The sequence below is a fragment of the Pseudopodoces humilis genome, chromosome 28, assembly GCF_049639895.1.
Source record: "Pseudopodoces humilis isolate 2021_Gansu_Grassland_sample_001 chromosome 28, ASM4963989v1, whole genome shotgun sequence".
Taxonomy (NCBI): domain Eukaryota; kingdom Metazoa; phylum Chordata; class Aves; order Passeriformes; family Paridae; genus Pseudopodoces; species Pseudopodoces humilis.
The window spans coordinates 950,775-961,839 of NC_142227.1; the positions used below are offsets into that span (position 1 = coordinate 950,775).

The window sequence follows — 11,065 nt, forward strand, 5'->3', positions numbered from 1 at the left end:
AGCCTCGGGGGTCTCGGGCATGGGATCAGGCACGGAACAGATGAGCAGATGAACAGAGCAGACTGCGGCTGGAGGACTGCTGCCCGTTTGTGCGTCACTAATTAGTGATAATTTAATTAACGCTCCATCCACACAGCCCCTGCCCCTCGGGGGGCACCTCCGCCACAGGCCCACCGCCTTCTCCCCCTCAGTGAGATCTCGCGAGACTCCGCCCCGCCACTCGGTCTTCCCGGGCCCCGCCCCTTGTGCCTGTATGAGGCCCCGCCCCCGGGCGTTCTGCTCCCGCCCCACGGAGCCTCCGGTCCCGCCCCACGGAGCCTCCGGTCCCGCCCCACGGAGCTCCCGGTCCCGCCCCACGGAGCTCCCGGTCCCGCCCCACGGAGCTCCCGGTCCCGCCTCCATAGTCCTGACCGTGGCCCCGCCCTTGGACCCCGCCCCGGTTCCGGCCCCCTCCCCGGTACCGGCCCCGTCCCCGCCCCCAGGCCCGGCCCCGCCCCCGATTGGCCCGCGCTGGCCCCGCCCCGGCCCCGCCCCCGCGCGCCCCCGCGCCCGGCCGCGCCCCCCCGGCCCCGCAGGCGCGGCCCCGCCCGGCCATGCCGGCCAAGAGGAAGCCGGTGCTGCCCGCCCTCAACATCGCCCCCAGCGCCGCCGAGGGGCCCAGCCCCGACGGCTCCGCAGAGTGAGTCAGGCCCGGCCGGGACCGCCCCGGCAGCGGGGCTGGGCCTGGGGGGGACGCGGGGCCCGGGGGGGACACCGGGCCTCGGGGGGACACCGGGCCTGGGCAGACCGGGGAGGCCGGGACAGAGCGGGCACCGGGCCTGGGGGAGTCGGGGCACGGCGGGCACGGGGCGTGGGAAGGGCCAGGGAAGGCCTGGAGGAGCCGGGACAGGTTTGGGGAGGCCTGGGAAGAGCTGAGGGGGGGACCTGGGGGAATCGGGACAGCTCCGGGGGTCTGGACAGGCCTGGGGGGCTGGATGGGCCCGGTCCGGGTGTGTGGGGCAGGAAAGGGGTCAGGGAGGCAGAGGCGGGCAGGAGGGTGAGGTTGGGATGGGGATGGGATGGGCAGGGGGAGGCTGCTCTGACCCCCCGGTTTGCAGGGGTAGCTGAGGCCGGGGGGCGCAGGGAGGGAGGGAAACGGGCCTGGAGAGCCGGGCTGGAGCTGGGATGGGGACCGGGGGTCTGGGGGGGCCCTGGGGCAGCAGAGGGGGCTCGGCAGGTGGGATGTGTGGGGTGGGAGGTGCTGGTGGAGGGGGATACGTGGCGGTGCCGGGTGGAAGGGATGGGGTGAGACTCTCCCCACACCTCCCCCTGGGTGTGGGTGAGGGGGGACAAGGGGGTGGCAGCAACTGGGACGGAGCAGCTGGGGCTGGCACAGGCGGTGGGGGCTCGGCAGCAGGTGCTGGGGGAGCACAGACCCCCTTTGTGCTCAGGATTTGGGGTGGGGGATGTAACGGAGCTGCTGGACCCCATGGAAAGCCCTTCTCATGTTACACAGCCGAAGCCAAGCTCGGCTCCCCGGGACAGGGAGCGGCGTCTGGTGCTGCCTCTTTAAGGGCCATAGGATTTTTCCTGTTCCTTGGCTCTCCCAAAACACCTGACTGCTCCAGAGCTCCTCTCCAGAGGGGCTGTGCGTGCTGGGCAGGGACTTCTCCCAGCCTTCCTGTCCAGCTGATCCCGTGGTCAGGGCCTCGGGACATGGCAGGGGATGCTTTTCCATCATTTCCCTCCACTTTCCTGAAAACAAACCCCTCCTTTCCCTGGTGCTGAGCATCTCCCACCTCCTCCTCCCCTGTCCAGGGCTAACCTGGTGGACCTGCAGAAGAAGCTGGAGGAGCTGGAGCTGGATGAGCAGCAGAAGAAGCGCCTGGAAGCTTTCCTGACTCAGAAAGCCAAAGTGGGGGAGCTGAAGGACGATGACTTTGAGAGGATCTCGGAGCTGGGCGCTGGCAATGGCGGGGTGGTCACCAAAGTGCAGCACAAACCCTCAGGGCTCATTATGGCACGGAAGGTAACGAGGGACTGGGAATGCTGGGGAGCATCTGGGGCTCTCCCTGGCTCTGGGAGGGCTGGATTTGGTTGGATTCTCTGCATTTGCACCTTCACCACCTCACCTGGGTCAGGAGCAGAGTCCTGGCTGCTCCCAGATGGGTTCTACATGGAGCTGGCTCCTTTGGGAGAGGCTGCACTCCCAGTGACAGATCCCTGGGCTCTGGAATACAGGAGTTCATTTTCTTCCCAGTTCTGATGGATGACAGGACTGGAATTGGATCTCCAGAGGATTGCAGGTTGTGGCTGAGGAGGGCTGGAAGTGGCAGTGGGAAGGATGGGTTTGGCACACACATCCCTCAGTCCCATTTAACACAGCCCAAGGTCATTCCAAGCAGGGACAGAGGTTCCTCTCAGGCTTGGCTTCATTGGGAACATCTACTGTGGTGCCATGGAGTAGAAAATCAGGAGCTGCTTCATCTGCCTGCTGGGAGAGGCTGTGCTTGGCAGGAGCAGCACAACCACTGCTCTGCCTCCTCCAGAGTCTCTCTTCCCTCCTGCTCTTGGGATCCATGGAATTGTGGAATGGTTTGGCTTGGAAGGGGCCTTACAGCTCATGCAGTTCCATGGCAGGGCCAGCTTTCACCAGCGCAGGGTGTTCCCCTCCCCACTCTGCTCTGACCCCACGTGGAGCCCCAGAAGCCGCTGCTCGTTCTTGTGCAGAGCCCTCACAGGGGCTTTTCCTCTTCTGTGGTTTCCTTGATCTCGGAGCACCTTCTTACACCACCTCCAGAGCTTGTGAAAATGTTCCTGGCTGCTGACTCAGAGGGGCTGAGATCAAACTTCTGACTCGTCTTTCCACCCGTGTCCGGTGCAATCCCGGCGCCTTCCGTGGCTGAGGCAGCACAGAGCTCTGCCCTCAGCATGGAATGGATGGGGTTGGAGAGGCCTCAAATCCCACCCAGTGCCACCCCAGCCATGGCAGGGACACCTTCCACCATCCCAGGCTGCTCCAAACCCCGTCCAGCCTGGCCTGGGACACTTCCAGGGATCCAGGGGCAGCCACAGCTGCTCTGAGCACCCTGTGCCAGGGTCTCTCATCCCCTCCCAGGGTTTATTCCCAATATCCCAGCTCACCCTGCCCTTTGCCAGTGGGAAGCCATTCCCTGTGTCCTGGCACTTTATATTAGTGTGCCAATGGCAAAGATTCTGCTGCAAGGCTGTGCCTCTCTTGAGGATCTCGTTTTTCCCAAAGATCCCCAGACGATGTTCCTTCCCCCTCAGCTCTCTCTCGCTGCAGGACTCACACCTTGCCCATGCTCTCTCTTGGCAGCTGATCCATCTGGAAATCAAACCAGCCATCAGGAACCAGATCATCCGGGAGCTGCAGGTGCTGCACGAGTGCAACTCCCCCTACATCGTGGGCTTTTACGGAGCCTTCTACAGCGACGGGGAGATCTCCATCTGCATGGAGCACATGGTGAGGGCCCTCCCTGCAGCCTCCCAAGTCCCCTCTCCCTGCCAGCTCCCTGCTCTGGCCGCTCTGCTCCTGGTGGGAGCCACACATTCCCGCTCAGGCCTCGGAATGAGGGAGACAGCGACTTTTGGGAAGCGGAAGCAGAGGTTTGGGGCTTGGCCAAACGGAAATGTTGCCAAGCCACTGCTCTGCAGAGCCTGCTGTGAGGCTCAGTGAACATATTCTGTTGTTTCTGGTGGAGAACGATGTTATTTCTCCTCCAAATCATCGTGGCATTTTCACTGATGGGAGGAAACAACAGCAAGAAGCAGAGCTGTTAAAAAAACAGTTTTCAGTGATAAACTTGAGCTCAGATCACCAGATCTCCCTTTTTCTTTTGGCTGGAAAAGGAGTGTGCCCAATGCTGTTCACCCACCTGCTCCCCTGTACATCCAGCTGCTTTGGTTTCCTGCTGGGAATTGCTGTGTTGGTCATTCCCATTTATTTCAGGATGGAGGCTCTTTGGATCAAGTGTTGAAAGAAGCCAAAAGAATTCCTGAGGAAATCCTGGGCAAAGTCAGTATAGCGGTGAGTGATGGGGCTGCTCAGGCTTCCAGCGGGGGTTTGGGATTGGGAATAAAGCCTGGGCTGCCCTGGGAAGCTTTTTGTGTTTCCCAGTCCTGCACTTTCCTGGGCCGAGAGGCCAGAGCAGAGGGGAAATATTCCCAACCCTTTTCCCCACCTCCAGCCCCTCTGGATAATGTTGGCTTCACCTCCAGGAGGTTTGGGAGAAGCTTTATTGGGTGGTTCACCCAAAATCTGTGATGGAATTTGGGACAAATTGCAAATCCCTGAGGGATGTGGACACCACAGGGCAGCTCTCCTTGAGCTGAGGGCAAAGCTCTTCGCTCAGCTCTGCTCTCAGCCAGCCTTTGGATTCCTCCCAGGTTCTGCGGGGCCTGGCCTATCTGCGGGAGAAGCACCAAATCATGCACAGAGGTGAGAGCAGGGCCCTGGAAACCCCAGCCTGGGGTGCCAGGTGTCACCCAGAGCCACCTTCACACTCCCCTCTCTCTCCCTTCCCAGATGTGAAACCCTCCAACATCCTGGTGAATTCCCGAGGGGAGATTAAGCTCTGTGATTTCGGGGTCAGCGGGCAGCTCATTGACTCCATGGCCAACTCCTTTGTGGGAACTCGGTCCTACATGTCTGTAAGTTCCTTCCAGGCGGGGTTTTTGGGTGATTTGGGTTTGTCCCACTGTCCCAGGCTGCTCCAAGCCCCGGTGTCCAACCTGGCCTTGGACACTCCAGGGGCAGCTTCTCTGGGAACCTGTGCCAGGGCTTTCCCCACCCTCCCAGGGAGGGATCCTGAGGTCTGAGCTGCTCCTGTATTTTGGGAATGGTTATTCCAGTGCAGTTATAGTTAGACAGGGGCTATTTAAAAGTCCTGTCCCCTCTGCTCCCAGGCCCTGGCTCCAAGCTCCCTCAGAGCTGCCAGTGGGGATGACTTGCATGGATTGATTTATTTCTAATTTTTTCTTTTAATGGCCATAACCTCGAGTGGATTTTCTGCTCCTCTGATTCCTCTTGGGTGTTAACAGGAGTGAGCAGGAAAAAACATTTCTATGGATAAGCTGAGTTCCTTAGATTTCAGCACACAGGGAAATAGATATTCCTGCTGGGTGTTCCAGACTCCCAAACACAAGTGCCTGGGAGTGCCGTTATCCCCATTCCCATTCCCAGTGCCGTTATCCCCATTCCCATTCCCAGTGCCATTATCCCATTCCCAGTGCCGTTATCCCATTCCCAGTGCCGTTATCCCATTCCCAGTGCCATTATCCCATTCCCAGTGCCGTTATCCCATTCCCAGTGCCGTTATCCCATTCCCAGTGCCATGTCCCCATTCCCAGTGCCGTTATCCCATTCCCAGTGCCGTTATCCCATTCCCAGTGCCGTTATCCCATTCCCAGTGCCGTTATCCCATTCCCAGTGCCGTTATCCCATTCCCAGTGCCATTATCCCATTCCCAGTGCCTCCGTGTGCTCTCCCCGCAGCCCGAGCGCCTGCAGGGCACGCACTACTCGGTGCAGTCGGACATCTGGAGCATGGGGCTGTCCCTAGTGGAGCTGTCGATCGGAAGGTACCCAATCCCCCCGCCAGACTCCAAGGAACTGGAAGCAATTTTTGGCCGTCCTGTGGTGGACGGGGCGGAGGGAGAGTCCCCCAGCATCTCGCCGCGGGCCAGGCCCCCAGGACGCCCCGTCAGTGGTAGGGGCTGTGGTGTGCATCGGCAGCAACGCTTCCATGGGGGACGAGCGGGGTTGGGGTGGGGGAGCCGCTCCGCACGAGCCTGTGCTGGGAATGTTTGCAGGGAAATCCGCCACAGGTTTGTGGAGTCCCGGTGGGAGCGCGGGGAGGGCGCCCTCAGCGTGGATTTGGGATCTGCTGGAGAGTCCAAGGGCTCCTTCGAGCCTCCCGTGTCCCGCCAAGGGGCACGACTGGAACGGGGCTCCCGTGGACAGGGCGGTTTGAGGGACACTGTCACAGCTCCTCTGGCTTTGCCAGCACCTTCCTGTCCGGCTCTTTTTGGGAAGAGCTTTGCTGGGAGCTCTCAAGGAAGCACCAACCAGCACCAGGATTCCAGGGAGCCTCTGCTGGAGCCGTTTCCTTGGGAGCAGAAGGCTCTGGAAGCGCTGCCAGCCAGCCAGAGTAGATGGTCTGGTGCTGTCCAAACATTCCAAGCTGGGAAATAAATCTGGACTGGAGGTCTGGCGAAGGAAATCCAATTTGGGAATGAACTCGATTTCTCTTGAACCATGACTCAATTTCCCTGGGAGTTGCCTCAGCCTCTCCCAGCAGAACTGTCCCCAAAGTCGTGTTTTTCACCCCAAACTGAGCCCTGAGCAGCCTCTCAGCACCGTTTGTGTGGTTTGTGTCACCCCCCAGGCCACGGGATGGACACCAGGCCTGCCATGGCCATCTTTGAGCTGCTGGATTACATCGTTAACGAGGTGGGTGTTGGTTTTCCCAGGGCTCTGCCAGGATTCCCGGAGGTTCCGCAGGGATGTGCCTGCTCTGCCGAGTCAGGGTGGGATCGGGAATGTTTGCTCAGTCAGGGAATCCCAGGATGGTTTGGGCTGGAAGGATCTTAAAGCTCATCCAGTGCCACCCCTGCCATGGGCAGGGACCTGTCCCCGGGGCTCCAGCCTGGCCTTGGGCACTTCCAGGGATCCAGGGGCAGCCACAGCTGCTCTGGGAAATCCATTCCAGGGCCTCCCCAGCCTCACAGGGAGGAATTTCTTCCCAAAATCCCATCCAAACCTTCCCTCCTCCAGCTTAAGGCCATCCCCCTTGTCCTACCCAACTTGCAAGTGGAAAGGGCAGCTCCCCTTTCCAGGGTGATGGAAAATTCTCTTTTTGGGATTGTTTCACCAGCCACAGGCATGGCCAGAGCTGGGATTTCTGAGGCTGGGTTTAGGATTGGGATGCTTGGTGATTTCCCAGCTTTGCCTGGGGCTCAGTGTGGGGTCCCCCAGGTGCAGAGCGAGCTGGAGCAGCAGGGCAAGGAATGGCAGGGAAGGATTTTCCTGGCTGGAAAAGCAGCGAGGATGAGGAGGATGAGAGTGGCCGTAGAGCACAGCTCCCTCACGCTGGTTTTTGGCACAGTAACACAGCAGAGGTGCAGGAACCCCTTTTCCTCTCTCCACAGCCGCCTCCCAAGCTGCCAAGTGGAGTCTTCACGCAAGATTTCCAGGAGTTTGTAAATAAATGGTGAGGATTTCATCTCGGGGCTGAAGGTGGAGGCCTGGACGTGCTCCCTGACAGCTCTGCAGCTGCACCCTCTGTGTTCTGCCTGATCTCTCTCTCTCCCTGCCTGATCCCACCTGGTGCTGGGAGCTCCTGCCTCGGGAAGGCTTGGGATGAAAGCAGTTTATTTGTGGGGCTGCAGAGCAGGATCCCAGCTCCTCCTAAATCTGAGCCTGGCGAGGGGGGGACGGTGGAGCAGATCCCGGGGCTGAGTCACCCCGTGGGCACGGGGACACCTGAAGGTGCTGCCAGAGCTCCCAGTAAAGCAGAGATTGGATATTACAGAAATGCCCAATTCCTGCCAAGCCTCGGTGCCTTTTCTCCATCTGCAGGGCACAGTTTGTCCCCGCAGTGTGCAGGAGATGGATCCTGCAGCTCTCCCTGGGAGCTGAGCTGGCAGCGCTGGGGCCTCTCCCGGGATCCTGGGGGGCTTTGGGTGAAGCTGGAGCTTCTCCAGCCTGATCCCCACGTTCCCACAAGGAATCTCACGTCGGCTTCGCTCCCCTTCTCGTTTCAGCTTAATTAAAAACCCAGCAGAACGAGCAGATCTGAAGATGCTGATGGTGAGTGGGGAGGGGATTTTTCTCCTGCACTGGGGTGGCACCAGCTGCCACCCCATCCCTCCAAAGGCTGGGAATTCCCAGGGTGAGGCAGATGGGGGCAGGGGGGAGGGATGGACCCCTTGATCCAGTGATGGATCTCGGCTGGAGCCAGTCCAGGCTCTGCTGGGACAAGCCTGGCTCCTCAGCTGAGGGCTGGATCCGAGCTGTGCTCTCATCCCAGAGATCAGCTGAGCCCTGGGCAGCAGGGAAAGGAGGGGATCCTGCCCTGTTCAGGTGAGGCCCCACCTGCAGAGCTGCCTCCAGCTCTGCTCCAACATCAGGAGGAGCTGGAGCTGCTGGAGCCAGTCCAGAGGAGGCTCTGGAGCTGCTCCAGGGCTGGAGCCCCTCTGGAGCCAGGCTGGGAGAGCTGGGGGGGCTCAGCTGGAGAGGAGAAGGATCCAGGGAGAGCTCAGAGCCCCTTCAGGGCTTGGGGAGGCTCCAGGAGAGCTGGAGAGGGACTGGGGATGGAGGGACAGGGAATGGCTCCAGTGCCACAGGGCAGGGATGGATGGGATAGTAGGAAGGAATTCCTGCAATGGTGGGAGGGCTGCAAGGAGCAAATGTTTTCCCCAAATCCTCTCTCCCTGCGCCAGGATCTTCCCTCCTCTCCAGGGCATATCCCAGAGCGCAGGGCTGGCTTTTTGGGACGTGGGATGCTCCTGGGGGCTGCTGCTGACCGTGTTTTCCCTGTGCTTGCAGAGCCACACGTTCATCAAGCGCTCCGAGGTGGAGGAGGTGGATTTTGCGGGCTGGCTGTGCCGGACGCTGCGGCTGAACCAGCCCAGCACTCCCACCCGAGCTGCCATGTGAGCCCGGCTGGCACTGCTGCCTCTGCCACCGCTCCCCGTCCTCCCTCCTCCCAGAACTGCCCCTCCCTCCTCCTCCTCCCAGCCCCAGCGCCAAAGCTCCGGCCCCAAAGCGCCGGGCCCTGGCAGCGTCTCCATCCTCGGGAATGCCCGGCGGGGTCGGTCCCTTCGGATATGGGGATGTTCCAGGCCTCTGCTCCAGCTCTGGAGCTCCTGACATTTGGGAACTGTGGTGCTGCTTATGTTGATTTTTCTTTATTTTGGGTTTCGTTGGGGTTTTTTTCGGTTTGTTGTTTGTTTTTCGGGTTTTTTTTGGGATGCGTTCACTCGGGTTAAACAAGAAGGTAACGGGGGGTGCGAGGTGTGGGGGATGAGGGATGGGCAGCTGATGCTTCACCTGCTGCCGGGTTTTCCCTCTGGGATGGAGAATCAGTGGGATCAGGAGTGGAGAAGCGCTGCCCGGGGACACGGCCGGGGCAGAGCAGCTTTGCCTGGGCTGCTTTTTAAACGAATCTTTTAAAGCCTGGCCTTGTCCCACGCTGGATGTTCAGGGACGGGATTGGGATGGGGATGGGGATGGGATGGGATGGGATGGGATGGGATGGGATGGGATGGGATGGGATGGGATGGGATGGGATGGGATGGGATGGGATGGGATGGGGATGGCTCCTGCTTTTCCGTGTCCAGGTGACGGGAGAGTGGATTTTCCTTCCCTGGAGAGGCTGGGGCAGAGCCCGGCAGTTCCCGGCGGGATCGGGATCCCTCTCCTGATCCATCGGGGGCGCAGGGAACCCTCCAGGCTGCCGATTTCCCCCTCTGGCTGCCTCCAGCCCATCCCAGGGGTGGCCTCAGCCATTGTGGACGTGGCAGAGCTCCAGGATTCCCTGCTGGAGCCCCCCTGAGCCGCCTCATGCCGAGCCCACGCTGTCCCTGGATTGTCCCATCCTGGACCCTGCAGCCCCCCAGGCTGCGACCCCCTCCCTTCCCACCACGGGGATTTTGGGGTGAATCATTCCCCTCCTACCCCTGCCTGGGCTTGGCAGCCCCTGAGCCCCCCTGAGTGAGGATTTGGGAAGTTTGGTGGGAATTTTTTGGTGTTTTCCTTTTTTTTTGGCTGTTTTTCCCCCAGTCAGGCTGGCAGCTGCCATCCCCCTGCCTGCCCTGGCTCCCACCATGGCAACCCCCAGAATTAACTGCCAGGGCTGGCTAACCCCAAATCCCTCATCCCTTTTCCTTTCCTGTTTTCCAGCACAGGACAAAGGCACTGCCCTGCCTGGGGCCAAGCCACAGGGCAAACACGTCCCCAAAGGGGGTGACACCCCAGTTTTTTGGGGGGGAACACCCCCATTTTGGGGGGAACACCCCAGATTTGAGGGGTCTGTGCTTGCTGGCTCAGCTCACGCCCGGCCAAGCCACCCTGGAGCCGTGGGGTGCTCATTGGGATGGATTTTGCTTCTTATTTTATGTGGGAAGCAGGGAAGGTTCCTCAAGTTTCGGGCTATTTTCCATAGATTTTGGTGCTGGGTTTTGGAGGAGGAAGAGGAGGAAAAGGAGAGGAGGAGGAGGAGGAGGAGGAGGAGGAGGAGAGCGTGGATGGAGCAGTTTGGTGGTGCAATTAATTTTTTTATTTTAAACTCGATATTTTCATCATGGGTGGGGGTGGGGGGGAAAAAAAAAAATAATAAATAAACGGCACTTTACATTTCCAGGCAGTTTCTCTCCTCGGTTGTGCCCCTTCAATCCCTTTGGAGCCGGAATTCCGGCCGGGAGCGCTGCCTCCGGGAGCTCTGGGATGTGCCCGTGGCTCTCCCAGGGATGTGCTGGCCACGCTGTCCAGCAGCTGCCTCCAGTGGAAGCGGGAGACACCGGAATTATCCCGGCACGAGGCAGCCCCGGAACGGGATGGATGTGGAATCCAAGGACCTAAATCCAGTCGGAAAATATTTTGGGGGGTGAAAAATATTTAGGGGTGTTCAATATTTGGGGTGAGCAGGAGCCGGGCGAAGCTGGAAAAATCCAAATCTGGCTCAAAATAGGGAAATATTTTGCAGTTTTTGTGCTGTGAACGATGCAGGGGCTCGGGGGGTGACGCCAGCACGGTGCCATCCCGAATTCCAGGCTCCTGCAGTGGCACTTTTGGAGGTTCTGTGGTGCCATCCCGAATTCCAGGCTCCTTCTGGGACATTTTGGGGGGTTCCCATTCCGTGGTCCCTGGCTCCAGGCTCCCGTGGTGCCGCTTTGGGGGGTCCCGGTTCGTTTTTTCCTGGTGTTTTGGGGTGCCCTTCAGAGCCCGGGATGGGCTCCCTGCTCCCCTGGGAGCTGTGCCAGCTTCTGGTGCTGCCAGCTGGGAATTGGGGGGGGTCCCGGGGGGTCCCCAGGGTGGGGGTGACCGTGGCCCTTGTGCCACA

At 60.2% G+C, this 11,065-nt stretch overlaps 1 protein-coding gene across 1 annotated transcript; it reads left to right on the forward strand.

Annotated features, from left to right (window-relative positions):
- The first annotated feature begins 549 nt into the window (after nt 1–549).
- On the forward strand, nt 550–9,181 carry MAP2K2 (mitogen-activated protein kinase kinase 2). Its single transcript, XM_005531633.3, has 11 exons — nt 550–679; nt 1,798–2,008; nt 3,320–3,466; nt 3,953–4,030; nt 4,390–4,441; nt 4,529–4,653; nt 5,497–5,710; nt 6,389–6,453; nt 7,152–7,213; nt 7,767–7,812; nt 8,551–9,181. Exons 1-11 carry the CDS (start codon nt 594–596, stop codon nt 8,659–8,661), a joined length of 1,197 nt encoding a protein of 398 aa, XP_005531690.1. The 5' UTR covers nt 550–593; the 3' UTR covers nt 8,662–9,181.
- Nucleotides 9,182–11,065: the final 1,884 nt, after the last annotated feature.